Source organism: Lytechinus pictus, chromosome 2 (assembly GCF_037042905.1).
Source record: "Lytechinus pictus isolate F3 Inbred chromosome 2, Lp3.0, whole genome shotgun sequence".
NCBI classification, from domain to species: domain Eukaryota; kingdom Metazoa; phylum Echinodermata; class Echinoidea; order Temnopleuroida; family Toxopneustidae; genus Lytechinus; species Lytechinus pictus.
The window spans coordinates 29116341-29138300 of record NC_087246.1 but is presented as its reverse complement, the minus strand read 5'-3'; the positions used below and the strand labels follow the sequence as shown (position 1 = coordinate 29138300).

General features: G+C 35.5%; 1 protein-coding gene across 1 annotated transcript in view; it reads right to left on the bottom strand.

Annotated features, from left to right (window-relative positions):
• The window catches only part of LOC129254440 (xanthine dehydrogenase/oxidase-like), a 35817-nt gene that overhangs the window by 3220 nt on the left and 10637 nt on the right, over positions 1-21960 (bottom strand). Inside the window, exons 9-32 of the mRNA XM_064115060.1 lie at positions 21741-21882; positions 20778-20945; positions 20105-20181; positions 19045-19141; positions 18333-18436; positions 16572-16741; positions 15966-16140; positions 15124-15222; positions 14428-14545; positions 13920-13971; positions 11581-11704; positions 11032-11154; positions 10375-10596; positions 9828-9958; positions 9275-9449; positions 8351-8542; positions 7361-7509; positions 7118-7202; positions 6177-6272; positions 5570-5698; positions 3440-3514; positions 3065-3117; positions 1955-2135; positions 662-853 (exon numbers count right to left, since the gene is read on the bottom strand). Of these exons, the coding sequence (XP_063971130.1) occupies positions 662-853; positions 1955-2135; positions 3065-3117; positions 3440-3514; positions 5570-5698; positions 6177-6272; positions 7118-7202; positions 7361-7509; positions 8351-8542; positions 9275-9449; positions 9828-9958; positions 10375-10596; positions 11032-11154; positions 11581-11704; positions 13920-13971; positions 14428-14545; positions 15124-15222; positions 15966-16140; positions 16572-16741; positions 18333-18436; positions 19045-19141; positions 20105-20181; positions 20778-20945; positions 21741-21882 (3129 nt within the window). The remainder of the gene's footprint in view (positions 1-661; positions 854-1954; positions 2136-3064; positions 3118-3439; positions 3515-5569; positions 5699-6176; positions 6273-7117; positions 7203-7360; positions 7510-8350; positions 8543-9274; positions 9450-9827; positions 9959-10374; positions 10597-11031; positions 11155-11580; positions 11705-13919; positions 13972-14427; positions 14546-15123; positions 15223-15965; positions 16141-16571; positions 16742-18332; positions 18437-19044; positions 19142-20104; positions 20182-20777; positions 20946-21740; positions 21883-21960) is intronic.

Below are 21960 nucleotides of genomic sequence, written 5' to 3'. Positions count from 1 at the left end.
GTAATGAATCAAGAGAATTCGAGGAGTTACAAGTGTATGTGCTTCAAAGTATATGGGATTAATTTGTCAAAACAATTTATTTCTAGTGGGAGTTACTGTTGGATGATTTTCTGAGGGAAGTTGCCAAAAGTCCAGACAGCAACAGAAACCTAGGTGTCTTGTATGATACTGAAAGATTATTGAAGTGATAATTCATTCCATTTTTTCTTCAAAGTAATTGTACACTATGGCACACAGAAGCAGGTATATCAATGGGACCACAAAAAATCTGGGGCTCGTTTCATAAAGGACTTGCAACTTGTAACTTTGCCATAATGGCAACTACCATGGTAACAGGGCTCAGCAGCCAATCATAATCAAGGTTTCCATGGTAGTTGCCATAATGGCAAAGTTACAACAGTTGCAAGTCCTTTATGAAACGGGCCCCTGGTGTAAAAATTTGGCTTAAACTTTGAAAACATTTCTGATCCTCATTCTCCAAACATGATGCCAGTTGCCAGAAGTGATCTTTCAAAGACTTGGATGTAGATCTTCAGTACCATAAATGTCTTTTTAATTACAATTAAAAGCGAAATGTTTCATCAATTCCCCTTTCTCTTAACTACAGTTCACCTTCAGATTCCCTCACAAATATAAATGAAAGATCTTTGATGATACTGACCTTCGATGAGTACACAGTGTTGATATTATCCAAGCCTTCCCTCAGCAACGTCACGTTGAATTCAGCCGGTATGTCCGATGCTAAGGGGATCTTATAGGTCTGCGGGACTTGGGTGAGTAGGGCGCCCTCTCGAGACATCTTAACCTGTTCCATGGTGAAGTATCCATATGCCTGGATGAAGCCTCCTTCGATCTGTGATCAAATAATTTATATACCGGTATGATGCTATTCTTATCAATATTTGTATTGATATCATAACAATGTGGTCATGGTGATGATGAAGATGATGATAATGATGATGATTATGATGATGATGACAATGATGATGTAATGATGATGATGATATTGATGATGATGATGATATTGATGATGACTGAGGATGATGATGATGAAGATGATAATGAAAATAATGATGAAAACAAGAATAAGATGATGACCCTGGACAGAACAGGCATAGTTTCCTATATTACAGTGTAAAATCTGATTAGCAGTTTGGTGTGAGGGTAGGGAGTTTAGCAATATACAGTAGACTCTGCATATAAAGTCGACCTTTCATAAGTCAAATCATCGCCTAACTCAAATGCATATTTCAGACCAGAATATGCATAACATCTTTTAAGTCGAGCAGACTTTTGTAGTCCCAAGAGATTCAAATTAGGCAGAATGGTTTATTTCCAATTCGTCTAATGCCAATTCGTCCAATTGCCGACTCGTCTACTACCATTTGGTCTACCATCAGTTCGTTCACTATCCACATGGTCTAATTGCCAATTCGTCCATTCACCATTTCGTCTAATAACCAGTTGGTCCAATAGCCATTTAGTCCATATACCATTTGGTCTAATTGGACTAGGTGTTAATTGTGCAAAATGAAAATGAAATGGATACTACACCGACTGGTTATGAGATGAAATGGTCATAGACGAATTAGTGATTAGACAAAGTGATGATTGGACCAAATGGTTGTTAGACAAAATGTAGATGGACGGAATGGCATTATACTAAATGAAAGTAGACCATGTGGTGAGTGTACAAGTTGGCAGTAGATGAATTGGCAATTTACTGGCAAAATTACCTGTAGGTCTCCTTTTTTTATTATTATTATTTGTCATATACAACAGTTAATGAATGTTAATGCATCATTGTAGAATTAAATCAGCCCCACAAATGATCAATCAATCAAGCTTTGTGTTACGAGACAAGTCCATAAAGACCATCTTCCTAAAAAACACCACTTCCCTTTTCTATTTGCTTAATTTTTATAAACAGGCTTTTTATTTCAGCAATATTTACCTGTCCGATATCGAGAGCGGGATTGATACTCTTTCCAATCTCCAGCACGAGGTCTGTACGAAGAAGACTATGCTCACCGGTAAGGCAATCTATCTCAACCTGTGACACGCCCACCCCGTATGTGTCGTAAGCATACGGATTCCCCTTCTTGGTTTGCCAGTCCCAGTCCATACCTTCCAGTCTAGAATAGGGCAGGTAAAAATTTAAAACACAAAACTGAAATTTGAACAGAAATAAGCAATAAATGCATAATGGTAATATAATCTAGCATTTTATGGTCACTCTCAATCACTCATTGTAAATTCTTTCTTCACCCCAAAAAATGTATATGATAAAAATGAATAATAAAAAAAGAAATCTGTGGTAACAATGGAGCATACATAGCAATTGACAATAAACATAGATATTACTCATCAGAATATGTAAGTACAATATATATACAAATAGCAAATAGGTATGAGTGCCATAGTGCAAGATTTCGCATGAGGTGAAAGAAAGATGCTCTATTCAAGGAGGCATTAGCCGAGTTGAATAGAGCGTCTCTTTCTTTCACCGAATGTGGAATCTTGCACCATTGCACGAATAATAATATTCGCTATTTGTGTACAACGCCTCAGAGTTTAGCGAAAATATGAAAAAAAACCTAGAGTTTTTCCCTGCAGTAATCTATGAAAAGGGAGCAATTTTGAAAGCGAAATGCACCTCGGGCAGCATTGCGCATTTAGCCAGCAGGCTATACGCATATTTCACCTTCACTATTTACTGAGCGCAATGAATTGGTGACGTCAACTCCTAAAGCCGGGACGGTACATTTTGGATGGTACGTCGTGTGTGCAACGGTACGAATGTTTGACATTCAGTCTCCCATTTGCTCGCGTAAAACAAGCTAAGTAGGCGTTGTTCAATATAAATAAAGTTAACAATAAACTACCATTAATACATACAAACCAAGTATAAGGCCTAGGGAAAGATTAGGTGAACAAACAGCAGAGTGATATGTTAAAACAGAATGATATTCTTATTTTTTAACTGCATGGTCAGATTTCAGTTATCTCATATGATTTGCAATTTATGCATATGATCAATTTGTCAGTACACAATAGTCCTCACCTATGGAATCCAGTAGCAGATAAACTGACTTTGGCACAATATGCAGCAAATACCTGAATAAAAAATAAAGTATGTTTGATTACTGAAGTACTGTCTCCAAAAGCATACAAGACTGTACATTTCATTACATTGTAGGTTTCTAAAATTTTCCGTTTTCATTCTCCATGCTTTAATGGTAAAGAAAACTTGGACACATATTATTTCTAGACATGAAGGAATTGAACTCCGCATATGCTGGTTAATTGAACCTCTGCAGTTAGATATTCAAAGTCACAAATGGCTACCCATTCTTTAACAACAAATTAAATTAACCTGAATTTAAGAATAAATTCCATTAGCTTTTTAAAAGTACTTGTCTGAAAGATATTAGCTTACCCATTGCTCCCAGGCTCCTGATGGGTTGGCATCCTTGAATGGTTTCAATCGTTCATTAAGGATTTCACAAGCATTCTGTTGAATATGAAGATTCAATGAAAGTTCAATCAGAAAATAATCAGGATTCTGTATAGCCTTAATACTAAATGTGTGAAAACTGAGATAAGTAGATATATTTGATGCATTCTGAAAAGCATGATTGAAGGTAAGTATTTATAGAAAATAAACATAAATCTGTAAAGAAAAATCTTACAATTTCAAAGTATATTCATTTTCAAATTCATCCATTAACGATTCATCTAAATAAATGTTTTTCAGTCAGACGGCAGGTCCCAAGAAAGTGGCTTCTTTCATCCAAGTGATATTCATGACTTGAGATGTTTTGCATATTTAATGAGCTTGATGCGGACCAAAACACCTCTTTTCATTCGGTCATTGCTGCTCTAATTGTGCATCAAATTTCATGAATTTGGTATCATTGTAAAGAAGAAGAATCATTCTTTCAGGTCATGTGTTTGAATTTATTCAAAGATTTTGTAATATAGGTTAAAATTTTGATCTAAAATATGCTACAAAATAATTATTTTCACCTGACAAAAGCTGCTATTTTCACACTTTATTTTTGTTTGAGCCCAAATGATTTTTAGATCATGATAAAGCTGAATATGTATGCTTTAAAATTATATAGGTTTCAAAATAAGAATTGGTTTAATCGGGTCAAGATCACACTTTTCATTTGCCAAGTACATAAAGCAGCTTGAAAACAAGAATGCTGCACTCTGATTGGTCAAAGAGACCTCACACTGCAAATTCCGACGGTTCCAGTGCCTGGGTTCATGGGAAGGTCACACATCCCATGTAGTAATCTCCTCAAATACACCGCGCCTGTTGTTCTGTGAACCTTATCAAGCCAATCAGAACTCTGGATTTCATGCAAGTACAAAATTTCAGAAATCTCGTCTTGTACCTTGGTGGGAAAAGTGTGATCTTGACCCGATTAAAAGGTGCCGCATATCAAGAGTGGCATTGTGAGAAAGTACAGAAGTTCAGCTTTATGGTGATATAGATATCATTGAGGCTCAAAATAAAAAGTTTTGCTCAATTTGCAAAAGAAAACAGAGGAAGAAAATTCAGTTTTGAGGCACATTTTCAGGCCAGAAATTTACTTATTTAACAAAATATTGTATACAAAATAAATGACCAATATGAAAGAGTAACATTTACTCTATCTGATGGTGCAATAATATTTCATTTGACTTGAGGTTAAAACAGGTAAATTCTTAGAGAAAGAAAATCTCACGAATCAGGAGATTTTGCAAGGAGGAGGATTCAGCCATGAGATGATTTGGATGAATCTGGCCTTTTTGCTCATTAGCATAGGGACCTGCGGTCTGACTGTTTTAGAATGTACAAGTCTCTGTTCTAATTAAGTATGATAAATGAAAGTAAATATTATTTTGAATTATTAATGCTACCATTATGATGATTTGTATAACTATAATTATTACCATGATTAGTACAAAAAATATGGTCATTATGTTTAATATTATTTTTATTAATCATCTTTACTATCACAAATTACTATCCTATTCATCATCATCAAAGTTCAAACTACCTAAGTTGCAGGCTTATTAATGGGACTGCAGCAGCACTGACAAGAGAGTTTGTTCTGGAAAGTTTGTAAACAGAGGAATGCATCCTCTAAATTCCAAATAAATTATGAAATCTTATCCTAACTCTGTAAATTTCGATGAGAATGAAACATGCAGTCTGAAGCTTGGGACTCATTTCAGCACACATTACACATGCTCCAAGTGATGTATGATTTCTGCGCGAGGTAGCCGACCCTACGCCCATCTGAGGTAGACAAACGTGGATACAGCAAAATACTAATGGGGGAGTTGCAAGAAACTTGCGATCCATTGCAAGTCTATTTTTGGTCCCTGAATCATTCATGCGTCTTGTAATTAATTGTAAATTTGTGATTGATTGAGGATCTACTTTTTGCAAGGAGTGTCATCTGAATTGCTACAGCTAAAATGGATCTATTAATTGTAAAGTTGCAACAGAATATTAGCAATTGATTGCAAATATTTTCTTGCAACACCCCCCTGGGACCATGAAATTTACCTTAACAGCCCCTCCGAAGAGCTCCGTCCCAAGGCTACCTGAAGTTACGGTCGCATTCGGGATACGATCTGTTGAGGTGTCAGAGGTGTGTATCTTCTCCACCGGTCGACCGAGAACTCTACTAGCAATCTTTTAAAAAATTACAGATAATTGGTTAATCACATCAATATTGCTCAACAACTGAATTCCAATGATAACCAGTACAAGTTTTTGTAGCAGCAGTACTTTCAGAAACTGTTCAATGTTATTGTTTTCATGATTTGGAATAGAAGTAGAACTGGAGCCTTTGTTTCATAGAGACTTGTTATTATAACAAATGCACAATTTTCATAACAAGTTAGCTGTCAGCCAATCAAATCAAATGATTTCAGTAGCTTTAAACTGATATTGCAATTTTTTCATTATCATAACAAGCCCCAGATATGAAAGCAGCAACACCATAAAAAATGGCTCTAAGTATTATAGTAAAAATAGAAAATCATTTTTTTTAAAGGTCCATCCGACACAAAATCAACCATATAATCATATACTCGTTTCCAATTCAACCGATCACTAATCCCAACATTAAACCTAATGGTGTGTACATGACTCAACTTTGCATCTTTACCTGAATGATCTTGGTGTGTAGACCCTGGCCCATTTCAACCCCACCATGATGAACAAGAACAGAGCCATCGGTATAGATGTGTACCAGAGCTGCTCCCTGGAGTAGAAAGAAATAAAGATCATTCACTAGAGATAATTCAGAGCTAACTTATTATTATTTTTTTTTTGCATCTATGTTCTGTCACTTGGTTGTGACATGGGCAATATCCCTCTCAACAGTGCTGTATGCTGTATAAATGAAGGTGAAGATGATACAGATGATGATTTTGATGGTGATGATGATAGTGATGATGATGGTGTTATAAAGAAGATAATGACGATGGTGGTGATGATGATCAGTTTAAAGATGATGATGTTGATGATGTGGATGATAATGGTGATAACGATGATGATGCTGGTGATAAAGATGATTATAAAGATGGTAATAATGATGATGGTAATAATGATGAACAATAATAGTGATAATGGTGATGGTTTGATTTTATATTTTCATATATATACATGTATGTCATTGTCAACATTACATAACATTTGTCATTCGTATAATCATTAAGATAATATATCTACAGGATCATCATAAGCTGTACCTGATGATGCTGCTATTAATGATGACGGTGATAATGATAACAGTGATAATGATGATAATGATGACATTAATGGTGATAGTAATCATATGGTGGTGGTGATGACGATGATGGTTATGATTGTGTAACTATGTGATATAATTGTATTAGTATTGAATGATCAATGGTACCTACTCTTTTTTGGTCTACCATCAGTTTGTAATCTGATGTGGGCAAATGATAATAAGACCAAAGGGCATTTTATTGAGTCTGTGTACATCCTTATAATCAGAATTAAATTGTTTGAATTTAATCAAATCTTTCTGAAATTTATGTGAAATAGATTAACTTAAACCATTTAAATTGTAATCCCCCATACCTGGTTCATAGGCGTCCAATCAGAGAAGCCAGTTCCGTATATCATGGGGGTGATCGCTATACCTTGCTTCTTCCATCGATTGCTCCTGCATTACAAAATAAGAACAGACAAAATATTGCTCTCAAGTAATAGGAGTTTCACAAAAAGGGCATAAATTTATTTCATATCAACCGAATAGGAGATCAAAATGTATTTGACATTCATTGAATTTAATTTGACATCTGACAAAGCAGGCAAACTCACTTATTAAACCTCTCAATCTCCTGCAGTCTCTCTTCATATTTACTCTGCTCGAGGCATTTCGTCCAACACATCTTAATGATTGCCATGTTTAGTGGAGCCTGGCCCTCGTACATTGCTTCCCCATCACTCTTTAAGTTGATCTCACGAACCTGAACAAAAATAGGTCATAAGGATTAATGACAAAAAGTGAGAATGCTGGTTTAATAAATTAAATAAATAAATAAATGATATGTTCATAGAGCTAAAAAACACTAAAAATAACCTCTACATATTAAATTGAGCTACTCCAGAGTTCCTAATATGCTTGTTATTCATTAAATGGATGTGTTTTAATTTTTAATTTTAAACTGTTAACCGATGGTGCTTTCCCCGACTTCAGAGTTTTGGGTCACAATCAAAATAATGCTCAATCACCTAATGAAACTTTGGTTTAGAAATACAGGATATGTGAAAGCAAAGAATTTCTTGATATCTCTTACATGTACAAACACCAATATTTGGCAAACAGACACCTTTCATGTTTTCCTTAACAGATTTATATTAAGTTGCTAGATCCACAGCTTTGGTTATGTTTTCAAGCATCAATGGTCAAGCTCAGAACTGACAACATTAGCCATGTTGGATTAGCCATATTATATAAAACAACCCAATCATTGTCAGGAAAGAAATTCATTTTATTGAAGTTTTAAAGTGATATAAAATAAACCCAGAAAATTATATATTTTTATATAAAATAAACAAGACGCCCTGAAGGATTAAATATATTATTAATTGTTAGATAAATATTTATTTATATTTATTCATATATTCATATTTTTCAATTTTAATTTAAGTTTTTAGTAGTGGATTTACACAAAAAGACTCACTCACATGGCAATTACAACATTTCATTTATACAGCAATTAATGACAAAAATATTGCAGAAAAGACAATTCTGAAAAAAAAAGCATAAAGAAAAAAGATTGATTTTCATGAGAACGGAGTAGATACCTGTAGCTGGGGAATGTTACGCGCTAGTCCCACTTCTGATAAAACATGTTCCATGGTCATTGTTGCCTGTGGTAAACCAAAGCCTCTCATTGAGGTGTAGGAAGGATTATTTGTCTTGCATAGATAACCGCTGATTCGGCAATGCTTCGGGGAATATGCACTGTCCAAATGAAGCATTGCTCGGGTAAGAATCTAAAGAGGATAGAAAGAGTGAGAAATAATAAAAATAACAGCCCAGGGAGGGGGGAAGGAAGGGGATTCTTTGTCTTCGGATACTATTTTCCTTGCAATGGTCGATAGGTCAGGTGATTTTCTAGACACGTACACTCATTCAAGAAATCATGTACAAGGTCTAACCAGGTTAGAGTCACTATCATGAAAACCAGATTAAAATCACAGCAATTATGTGTATAATTGAAGGGTTAGAGATAAAAACATCTAATCAAAATAGATTTTCATATAAAATATTTTTAAAAGCCCCACTAAAACATGTCTTTATTTCATATCATCCACATCACGCTGGTTTTTAGGACACACATTCATATCATATAGTAATGATCTGGAAAAAATGGGAGACACTTTTTGGGAGACACTCTTTGGGGATACCAACACTTGAAAGAGGCCTTAACACTAACTTGTTTTACAGTAATTTTACAATTTTCTTCCCTGAAAACAGCTTTGGGCCTTGTGTTTCAGTAATCGTTCATAAGAAAGCGAGCAAGGACATGCCTTTTTTTAAAATTATGTTTTAGTATAATGAATTAAAGTCGTTTTGCTCCTCTATTTCATAGGCTGCTTTATTCTCTGTATTAGTTATAGTCATCTGGATAGGTACATTTTAAGGCTAGCTATTCATAACAAACAGTCAATGAGATACAATACGCAGTGTTGGTCTGTTCGCTCCCCCTTGTAGAACGTACTTACAAAGGGTGAAAGGTCTTGGCTCCATCCACTATCACAATAAAGCGTAACATCCAGAGCCAGGATTCTTCCTTCATCATCAAAGCCGACCTTGTACTTGGCAAGAAATGGGCTCCTAAACCCCCTCATGATGGTGTCATCCAATCTTGATAAGCACAACCTGACAGGTTTACGGACCCTGGAAACGTTCCGTGGATTAGATCAAATGGAAAGTATGGATGGTATCAAGAAAATTGTAATATATTTTCTTTTATCTCTTATATCATCACAAAGAGCTAATTTCCAATCATTTTGGACATTTCCATATCTTAATTTGTATGTGCATTATAATCCTATTTTTAATTTTCACCAATCATTTTGAGAGAATTTCTTCTCCAATTTGATATCATTGCCAGCAATTAGTTGCAATATCACTTGCAACTTGATTTTCAACAAATCAAAAGCCTGAGCTTGGAAAATGCATATAACTTTGAGATTTGATTTAACATAATTTATATATCAAATGAAGCTCCAGCACTAATCTTCTATTTTGACATTATCCTACACATTATCTTACTTGCTAGCTGAAACAGCTGTAATCATAGCAAACTGATGCCTGCCATCCTTTCCACCAAATGCTCCTCCTAGACGCTTCAATTTACACACTACTTTGTTTGCATCTATACCAAGACAGTGGGCAACATTCATCTGAAAAGGAAAAGTAGGAAAGAAAATTATTTTCATACACTGTACATTTTCACATGGGTGCATAGGTTTCTCAACACACCTTCCTAGATCATGGGTTTCTCATCACACAAAATATAAATTTAAATACAGTCTTTATACCCGTACATTATTAGGTGGAATCGTCTACTACCAAAATATATTCTAGAGCTTTTAACCAGTACATTAATAGGTAAAATCACCTACTATCAAAATATATATTTTTAGAGCTTTTAATATGTACATTATATGGTGTAATCACGCGCTCTCAACATATATTCTAGAGCTTTGCACCTGTATATTAGGTGGAATCACCCACTATCAATATCATTAGACCTTTGCTACTTGAACATTATTTGGTGGAACCACCTACCACCAACAAGTATTCCAGAGCTTTGTACCTGTATGTTGTTAGGTGACTGGGTGGTCACTGTCAGTTCCATGCCATTTCCTTCCAGGGGCTTGGCAATGCAGGCTCTTGGTTCCATGTAACAATGATCCTGGCTACCTATGCCGAAATCTCCATCTAAGATGTGAGACGCTTCCTCGAGGGCGCTGTCCACATCACCCCTTGTCAAGACCTTTGGCTCGGGACTGAAGTAGGAGTTATGAGCAATGGCATCCTAAAGAGAAAATCATGGTATTGGTGGTGGTGATTTTTTTTACCCGATTGCAAAGAAAGCATGACTGTTTCTAAGCAAGCAACCAGAGGACCGAAGGTTTAAGGTCCTCTCTGACGGACCTGGTATAATGTGGATAAATGCCTTACCAAAGGGCACTAGTGCACCAAGTGGGAATCAAATCCAGGTCAAGGGAATCCAAAATCCCCGCTCTACAGACTGAGCTGTCACGCCTCATATTCAATGGGTGACTTGTTGGTAAAGAAAAGTTGTAGGAAATATGGAATTAATAACTGTGAGCTATCATATGACTTTATCACATATCACATGTTTGAATGACTATAAGACCAAACTTTGACAGGCATTTGGTGTTATCTATTTTGAACATTCCTGTAGCATTACGTTAGTAACCAAATTGGCTTGAAAAATTAAATTTACCTCGATGTTCATAATAGCAGGCTGAATATCCTCATAGTGAACGTTGACTAGCTTTGCTGCCCTCGTTGCAGTTTGCCTGTCTTTGGCAACAATACCGCCAATGGGTTGGCCAACAGCATGGACCTAAAGGAATAAAGAATATACATAATTATGATCTGGCCTACAACCTGGACTAAAATCAACATAAATGCAGACATAACACGAATCTCATGTATATTTATATCAAGTGTCTGGGCCCCGTTGCATAAAGTTACTATTATGGTAACTTTACGTACCATCCAATGGTAACTACCATGGTAAGGCTGATCAACAGCCAATCAAAATGAAGGATTTCATGCAAATTACCATTGGATGGCAAAGTTTATGCAACAGGGCCCATTAACATGAAAGTTACAACAATCAATCTTACAATCAGCATTGTCACTACACTATGGCGTTTAACACTTGTACATCCAGTGGGGAAACTCTAGGCTACACTTTATATCGAGAGTACCATGATAAACAAAGTACAAATATATTAAACCTCTAACAATGAGTGGAAAACCTTACTATTTTAGAGACAAATGCTTCTTCGGTAGGATCTAGTATTTGACCATTGACTCCAGGGACATCAGTGTGTGATACAAACTGGACAACCCCTTCCACAGCTAAGGCTTCTGATGGATCAATAGATCTGAATGAAGAGCATAAAAATTGTAATAGTCAAATTCACTTCAACACAAAATTGATTTACAGCATGTCCCACAAAAAATGCTAATGGCGCTCTAAATGAGTATAAATTGTATAACATCAAAATTAAACTATAATTTTCTACAACTGAATAAAATTTTATGTGATATGGTCCAATAATCACAAAGATATGAGCATTTTTCATTACACATCAAAGTTTTGTATTTAGTAGTATATGTAGTCAGGTTCATTTAACAAGATTTGTTTCATCTCTTCAAGTGGTGCAAACTATATCTATTCACATTCAGCCATGGGGCAATCTGCTAAGATTTTCTTTAGGACTTGGGTGTGACCTATTCATTTCATCTCCCTGTGATGAATATAAATTCTTGCATATATACGGCAGTGCGTTCAGCGAAACATGACAATTTCTTGAAACATGGGTCTCAAATTCTGACCAGTGTAGGTCATCATCTTGACCAGGACACATCTCATAACATACCAACATTTTCCTTGCATCTTGTTAAGAAGAAAAACTGCAATTCGAAATCATTCATAATATCATAATTCATTATGGTAGGGCAGCAGCTTGTTCACTCCTATGCAGAGGGCTTTCATGGTTCTAATATATGCTTAAACAAATAGAAATCTGAACAGGGTACAAGATGGTTTTCATGCAGAATTCACTCAACGAGCACCATAATAAGGTGCCAACACTTGGAAATGTGCTCAAATACTGGGAAACTGGTACAAGCTAAACCTTAACACGAGCAGATCATGGAGAAGAGTAACAGTTTAAAAACAAGAAAAAATGTCACGGTGAGGCGAAGCCTCATTCAAGAATACAGACAAAGTTGCAGGAGAAATAATATTCCACAAACATCTAAATCAACATTCCACCATTACACATAAAGACCTGAAATTTCATCCCTACAAACTACAGATTATAAGCATGAACTTCTCCCTGCTAATTTCCAACGCAAATTTAATTTTTGCAGGTGGTTACTTTGCCAGACCTCAACACTTCCTTGCAGAGCTAGTTATCAGGGAACAAGCTACAGTACCTTCAAAATGGATGGAAAGTTCAATACCACTAGACATTACACACATCCCACTGGCCTATATAGAAACTACACATACAGTATGGTGTCCCACATGACCAGAGTAAGGTTACTGTCTGTTTGGGGATGATTGGCAATAATACCACAATAGGCCCTCACTTCTTCCAGGGAAATGTAACATCACAAGCCTATTTGGACATGATAAACACAGTCTGTGGTTAATCCGAAATCCATTGTTTGTATTGACGAGGCAGACAAGGCAGTGTCTCCCGAGCGTGATGGTGCCCCTGCCTATCAGTGTTGGAGACAAGTTACAGGAAGTCGCAATAATAAACATTGAAAATTTGTATAATATACAAATTTGGTGATTTTCACATTATACTCATTTAGAGTGCCATTAGCATTATTTTCGGACACGCTGTAAAAAAAAGAGAAATCTTAAAACAAATGTAATATTAAAAGTTTCATCAAAATCGGATATAAAGTAAGAAAGATGTGATATTTTTGTCTTTTAATAAATGATAGATACAAATCAACATGGCTTTGAAACAAGGCTTTGATAAAATTTATGACATTCATGAGAAACAATGTTTTTTAACTTTCATTTCTAATGATCTGAAAAACAATTTATCTTTCAATAAATTACAACTGAAATCCTTGAAACACTGAAAAAAGTTGCTCTGATAGAGCTAGAGTAATGATGCTGCACCATTGTGGAGCACTAAGGCCCGAGATAGACATGCCTCGGGTTTGAAGCCGCATCCAACTCCTGCTTTCGAGCCAGCCTCAAGCCTGCAAATTGGGTGGTGTTACACATACGCCAGAAGTAGACTGATACCGCATTGAGATTCTTTATCCATGTCACCTATTCAAGTGACACGTGTGCCTGTCTTCCCACGTCAACATTTTCTATTGTTTATTAGCAATAATATTGCTAGTTTAGTAGTTAAGCTGCCTTGGGGGTAATTGCAGGGCTCACATCGCCTTTTAGATGGACTCAGTCCAGTCCGGCAGGCAAAAATAGTGAGCTGATACACATATGTCGAGGTGCCTCTGGGGCTGGCCTCAGCCCACTCACTTTCGACCTATGTGTATCTTGGGCCATAGAGATTTCTGGTAAAGTATCATTATGAGATTAATGCTAACTTGCTGACTTACATGATCTTAGCATGTGGTCGATTACTCAATACAGGAACAAGACACAGTTCACCTGCACAAGAAGAATATTTCAAAGACTTTAATCAAATATGGCTAGAGACTTTATCAAAACAAAAAAACATTTACTCATTATTCATTCAAAAAATGTTCATTTATAGCTTGTAAAGAAATTCCTCCTTAATGAAAATTTCACTTTGCTTTAAAATCATATATTGGGTGATAAACATTATTTTGTGCTTCACCAATAGCAGCATGTAAAATAGTATGCATGTATTACTGGAGATCTGCAGTGTTTTCTTTACAAAAAATTTCTCACATCAGGGTCCTGTTTCATAAAGACTTGTTATTATAACAAATACTCAATTTCACAAACAAATCTACTAACAGCAAATTACATAGCTTTAAACTGTTATTACAAATTTGTTATTATAACAAGATTTATGAAATGGGCCCCTGTAGTAGAGTGCTATTCCCCTGGGACTTTCATAGACAACTGATAACATTTTACCTTCTATTGGTGGGATATCATCTGTGTAAACAGCCTCTCCAGAGCATTGTTCAAACGCCGACAGGTTGACTAGAGGGCGCCCTACAGGATCAATATCTGGCTGACTCTCGGGTGGGGGCTGAAATATAATTTGTCATATTCCAATGTAAGCAAGAATTTGTTATCCAATCGACACATAAATAATGACATAAAGAATCAAGAGTTCATACACATATACATATATTTTGGCATTTCTATGGCATCTTTCCATGATGAAAGCTGCCAGTACTTGAATTGCCTCATAAATATGCATAGATGAAATGTAATGTACATCTTTTTAGCATCAAAGTGAGGGAACACAGTCACATTACCATTGCACAAAGGAAAATTGAGTGTCAGGTTGACTAGAGGGCGCCCTACAGGATCAATATCTGGCTGACTCTCGGGTGGGGGCTGAAATATAATTTGTCATATTCCAATGTAAGCAAGAATTTGTTATCCAATCGACACATAAATAATGACATAAAGAATCAAGAGTTCATACACATATACATATATTTTGGCATTTCTATGGCATCTTTCCATGATGAAAGCTGCCAGTACTTGAATTGCCTCATAAATATGCATAGATGAAATGTAATGTACATCTTTTTAGCATCAAAGTGAGGGAACACAGTCACATTACCATTGCACAAAGGAAAATTGAGTGTCATTTACCTGAAATACTTGAGCACTAGAGAATGATCCCTCAGAGAGGCTGGAGAGAAGACTAGCATCATTAAGAGGAACACCAAGAGCAGTCGTCTGCTCTAAAATCTAGACAGAGAAATGTAAATTATCGAGAATTATACTCGTCAAACTTTCATAAATTACTGTTGATCGAGAAATGTGATAGTTATTCTTATAACTTTATTATAAAAAATCATGAAGAAATTCTTTCATTCTTTTTTATCACACTTTCAAGCCTAAAATTTTTACTTTCCTTAAAAAAATTTGAAAAACATACCAAAAAAAAAAATCATCATTCTTTAGCACAAGTTTCAATAATCCTATTTCTAGGGGAAAAAATTATATCTAGTGTCACTTTTCCCTTAAATTCCTACAAACTAGGATAAAATCCTACTTTATATAATTGGCAGCTCTGAAACTTGTATCTTCTTTTAAACTGATAATTTCAAACAAAGAACAAAGGTATACGAAGGTGGGTCAATGACTGCCAGAGAATGAATACAACATGGTGTTAATACATTGCAATTCAGTAGAAACTATAGTCAGATAGGGGAGTTCATGGAAATATTTACATGAATTTTTGGCAATACCATATAAAACATAATAACGTAGGATTCTTTATATAATGATTGCCACAAATTGTTTCTGCTTTTGATGATATTAAGTAAATAAGTGGTATAAATCGGAGGGCAGATGAACAAAAAGGTTTGATTCTCTTATTGAATTTTACTTTTGTGCTTAATGGTTGTTGAAATCTCATGTTTGAACTATCATAAAAGATACATATCACAAGAAAGTCCAAAAGCAAAGAAAAGTTTATGATGACTTACCTCGGAGTGACCTGTTTCCTGACATAGACTGACAAAGCTTCGGATGAAACATGTGGCCATCAGACAACCTTTGAACTCTGCACTGTTCAGGTCAGATTCCTTATCATTTACTTCCTGGGTCACTTTGGTAGGTATTGTATTGATGACATCTTGGAGTAGACCTTGATCAAGTGTCCTAAGAGGATCAAATGTGTAAATGGCACTGGCAAATAAAAATCTCTGGTATACAGCGTTAAAATATGCAAGTTCCAGTCCATCAATGAATCATACCTATGCTGGTACAGATGCTTTACTTGTTTATTCACCAAGTTTTCCTTATCAACAAAGGCAACAAAAATAATAATAATACTACATTAACTATAGGCCTTGACAGCAAAGATGCCAACATTCATAACAAAACATTACTCCAGCCAAGGAAGTATATGTATTTTATCATGCAAAAGAAAACTGCTTACAGATAATTTAAGAAGCGTTCTTTTGGTGTTTATTGTAAAATAGTAAGAGATGATTTCTTGACTTCATAAGCTTTATAGAGGTGTGAAGCTGCAGAAGCAAATGTTCTATCACCTAACATGATTTTCATTTCACAAAAGCAATATAATATACCTATTCTTGAATTGTAAAGGTCCTAGAAGACTCTCTCCTCCAAACATCATGGTAAGAGTGGAAACATGGCTAGCCTTTCCACCATCCATCACAAAGAAGATACAAGCATTGACAGTGGCAAGAGAGTTTCTTCTTCTTTGATTGATCTTGAATGCATAACAGTATTCATTCTAGACAGGTTGATAAAAAGAGAGATGTGCATCCGACATGTCATTAGACCATCGAATTATCTTTTGTAATGTTATGACAGATATTTTAACCCAAAGTAGGTGTAAATTAATTCTCATAATGACAATGTTTTGCAGTATTTGTTGGTATTGAACACTCAGAAAAAAGGAAGAAAACCTATTGGATCACCTCTGGCAGCCACGCACGCTTTCCATGATTTAATATAGCAGCAGTGCTGACTATGAAAATAACCAAGATGAATAGGTTTACACAAAAAATACCATTCATTTGATAATAAATACTAAGTTTGGTGACCTCAAATGACATTTTATGTTGGTCATGTGACCTGAAACTCATGCAAGATGATCAGTCATTACCCTGGGGCGGTATTCTGAACATTGTCTTTTCTCCATATTTTATCTTTTCTCAGAGATATGACAAATTCGGTATTCTGGTGGATGTCATAACTTTTGTCACAAAAATTGCCATAAATTTTGTCTCTTCTCTTTAGCGCGCACCAAAAATACGCGGCTTTAAATGCGCTTAATCCTTTTATACAATCAAAAGATATGACAAAAGTTATGACAGGGGGGTAGCAGTCATAAATTCTGTCATATCTTTTAGTACCAAATATCCCGATACCCTGCCGACTGAATGTCAAGCATATAATGATATTGTTTAGATTAGATTGTGGTATTAGTTTCACTCATCATCCATGACAATTTTTGAAATTACTTTTCATGCTACAATTAGTTAGGCCCTACATATTAATTTCTTTCTTTTCTCTGTTTTCCTTATTTTTCTACTTCTCCTCTAAAATCCTTCACAGCTCCCTGTATCTCTTTGTAATTTAGCACATCAATATTCGCGTAGTTGCGCGATGCCAGCAACTGTATTGGGGATACGCCCTACCTGTCACGGGGCCTTCCTATTGGCTAGAAGGGCTCCCACTGTGAACTAACAATGATTTTGATTGGTTTGCTTCCAAAAAGATGGGTGGGAACTTTGACAGATATGACAGGGAAAAGACAATGTTTAGAATACCGATTTGTGACAATCATAGCGGTGTCACATCTCGGAGAGAAATGACAAAATTTATGACAAAAGTTATGACAGTGTTCCAGAATACCACCCCTGATGTCCAAGTTTCATGAAAAAAATTCATAAACTTTTTAAGTTATGATGACATTTCAAAAACTGATTTTAATTTGAAACCGCAGCAGAAAAAGGAAGACGAGTGAAACAAAAAGATCAAGAAGAAAAAAGATGAGAAGCCATCGATGAATGCCTAATATCGGCCTAGTAATCATTTTGTTGGACAATCAAATCACAATACATCAACAGCTTGCAACTTGCTACTGACAAAAGCATATAGGGCCTACAGGCCTGGGGAGCGTTTCATGAAAGAACTTGTTGGACGTTTTATCCGACAAGTCCTGTTTTATCCGACAGATACCATAGTAACAATGCCTCTCAGCCAATCAAAATCAAGGAAAGTTGTCAGATCTGACAACTTGTTGGACAAAAATGTTGATGAAACACTCCCCAGATTACCATACATAAAAAAGAAAAATTATGTAAAAATAAACTTACCTTTGATGTGTATGGTATGAAGACATGCTTAGCTATCTCTGTAGCTTTCAGAGAGTTTTCACTGCACTTCTTATAATTCTCATCAAGGACCACCTCTCTTTCACCTGAAAAACAAAAGGTTTGAAAGCTGAAATACGTCCAAATTACTTTGTAATAATCAAATGGACAAGTTTAAACACCATTCTCAAGTGCATGTATTCCAATTATATTTCTCCACCCTTGCCAGGCCTAAAATTGCACATTAATTTTCAAGAATATTATGTAATTGTCATAACCTCAAAAGCTTTATTATGCCTTCATGAACTACGTTTTCATTTTGTATTGGATCCTCATGTTGATATAACAATGAGCGATGACCTCTTTGACCTTGAGCTCATGACCCCCTCCCCCCCCCCAAAAAAAAAAAACATCACTGTTATCTAAAAATGCATACCAAGTTACATGATGTAATTTTCTAGCATGTAAGGTCTGTGACCATGTTTAAAGTTATACTATTCACATTCATAATAAAGGTACCCAGCTAAAGTGGAATTTTAAAACATCTTATTTCGCTACCAAAATAGTATGGACAATACAAAGCACTAGAGCTCTTTATCAAACATAACAAGTTTTCTCTTCAGAAGTTGATAGAATTTTTTAATTGCATCTTAGTTTGCCATCACAATAATATGAACTTTTTACAAATTTTCTCTTTAGAAGTTGATAGACATACCTCCTTCTTGTACCAATGTTGCAGTTGCACCACAGATCATCAAAAGGGGTACTATATCGCCTCTTCTGGAAAAACTTGAAATAGTGCCACCCAGACTCTGAATAAAACAAATAATTAACAAAGAAGTTTAAGGCCTATCCAACTATCACAAAGACATGAAATAGTCTGCTGTGCAAACCCTTCTATCGAATTAATGGGTCTGGATGCGCAGCCTACAAAGGCTTGTGTATTGAAGGCCCTCTCGCAAGTTATATGTGTGCTAGTCTTGTGTGAAGACCCACTTGTTGATCAAAGTTTCAATCAGGGTCTGTGCCTGCAGACTAGGCATCAACTTTATCATCAGTATATGCAAGTACTGTATATTTAACACATAACTTTACATCTGGCAATTATGCATGAAGGCATAAATCATTAAAGGACAAGTCCACCCCAACAAAAAATTTATTCGAATAAAAAGAGAAAAATCCAACAAACATAACACTGAAAATTTCATCAAAATCGGATGTGAAATAAGAAAGTTATGACATTTTAAAGTTTCGCTTGATTTCACAAAAAGTTATATGCACATCCTGGTCAGTATGCAAATGAGGAAACTGATGACATCATCCACTCACTATTTCTTTTGTATTTTATTATATGAAATATGAAATGTTCTAATTTTCTCCACATTGTCAAGTGAAACAACTATAATTCCTCCCTGAACATATGGAATTAGCATTTATTAATACTATATGGTTCAGTCAAGTTGGTCCATATTGTCAAATTTGTAAAATATGAAATATTGTATAATTCAAACAATAAAAAACAAAAGAAATAGTGAGTGAGGTACATCATTGACTGTCTCATTTGCATGTCACTGAGTCGTGCATATCACTATTTTTTTTTAATAAGCGAAACTTTGAAATGCCATAACTTTCTTATTTTGCATCCGATTTTGATGAAACTTTCAGCGTTATGCTAGTTTGATTTTTCTCTATTTAATCAAATCAACATTTTCCTGTGGTGGACTTGATCTTTAACATAATTTTCTAAACTTTGGAAATAGGATGGAGAGACTTACAGCCATGTTTCTTATCTGTGGGCTGGCGTACTGTCTCAGCAAGTCAATGATCGCTGCAAATGTTCTTGTCTGATATTCTGTGAAAAGTTTGGGAATGCAATATTTACATAAGTAAATTTACATACATCGAAAACATTGGTCATGTGAAATGTGAAAAATCAATGGACTCCTCAAAGTATTGATATCTCGAAGCATTCTTGCAAATACATTTAGAATATTTGTTAATACCAACAACTTTTGCAGATAGAATGCCAGGGTTATTATGCAGCATTACTAAATAGAGCATTTAGACTTCTGATAAAGTATTGTTGAGTGCTATATAAGCAAGAATAATTATCATCATCATTTATCAAGGAGAAATTAAACTTTCCTTTCCATCATTTTTAATCGTATTTCTTGTTTTTACTTTTGTTTCACAAACAAATACAACAATAACTCATAATGTAACATTACAGACAAATGAAGAGTATACAAGTAACATAATTATACCATCAGTCTAGTAATAAAGAAAATGTAAGTCAAAGAAATATGATGGGACCAACAAAAAAGCAAGCATGTAGCAGCATGGACCCCAAGTAAATTCTACATAAGAAATTGAAAAAAACGGATTTCATTTTTTAATGACCTTGAATATCCAAGTTTATTTGGACTTATAAAAAAAAAAGAGGATTACCTGGTAAGCTTCCTATCAAGGCACTTAGTTCTTCACTTAGCTGTGTCATAGTCACTCCACAACCAATTGTAACACCAAGGTCAGACGCCTTGATCTGCGTCAACTCTTGAATCCTTGGACTAGGGGAAATAACCATCGGGAAGGTAGCACCCCCTCTCCTGACGTTACCTGTTCCATGAAACAATCGTGAATATCTATTAAGTGTGACAAAAAAATTGCACTTAGATTCTGTAAATTTATTGGCCCATTTAACAAGACTTGAGACTATGGGCCATTACGTCTAAATTTTGATGTCATCTTTAGTGTATTTGACTGTAGTGGTTACAGTCTTGTATTAGGGCATCATTCCATACGTGCCTCAGAGGGGTGTATGTCTCTTCTGGATTCAGGAGAACTAAATAGACCTACTGTATATATTTGCTTCTCTGGGGTGGGTGGCTCAATTTGTACTAGTTATTACTATTTTTATTATTGCTCTTATATTGCACATATGTTTATTGGTATGATATATGTTCTCCCTCTGTTTGTGTCTTTCATACGCCATCTTTTATTGTTTTAGTTCTTGTTATATTTCTTCTATGCCCCCAGGAGGGGCCATCTAAGACATTGGTATGGGCTCTCCTACCTATTAATCACTGTCATGATGGCATCCAGCAGGGCCCTGGGAACAATTTTTTGACTGGGGGTGCTGATGTAAATTTGAAGAGCAAAAAAAAAAGTTTCCATTTCAAAATGGAGATCAAATTGGTCCCCGAGATATTTTACAAGCAAAAAAAAAAAAAAAAAAAAAGAAGGATTTTACTAAATAAATGGAGATCAAATTGGTTCAGAGAAATTTGAAAAAAAAAAGGGTTTTACTACAAAAGGAAGGTAATTTTGGTTAAATTTTCCCATTTTTAGACATCTTCCAGAATACCTGGGGCTGCTTCCCAGGGCCATGGCATCCAGACTTCATCTACTTACCTATGATGGTGTTGCCTACTATAAAGGGAGCTGCTGGGTACTTGTTCTTCAACCGAGTAACCTCCTCAAGGGACGAGGCTAGGATCCACTGAGATTGACCATTCCTAAAGCTCAATGACCTTTTAAAACTGTCCTTGTCAAGCTGGTTGAAAATGAATATTGGCACATGAAGGACAAAAGTGTAGAGAAATTGTGAATAACACACATGACAGTATTTATT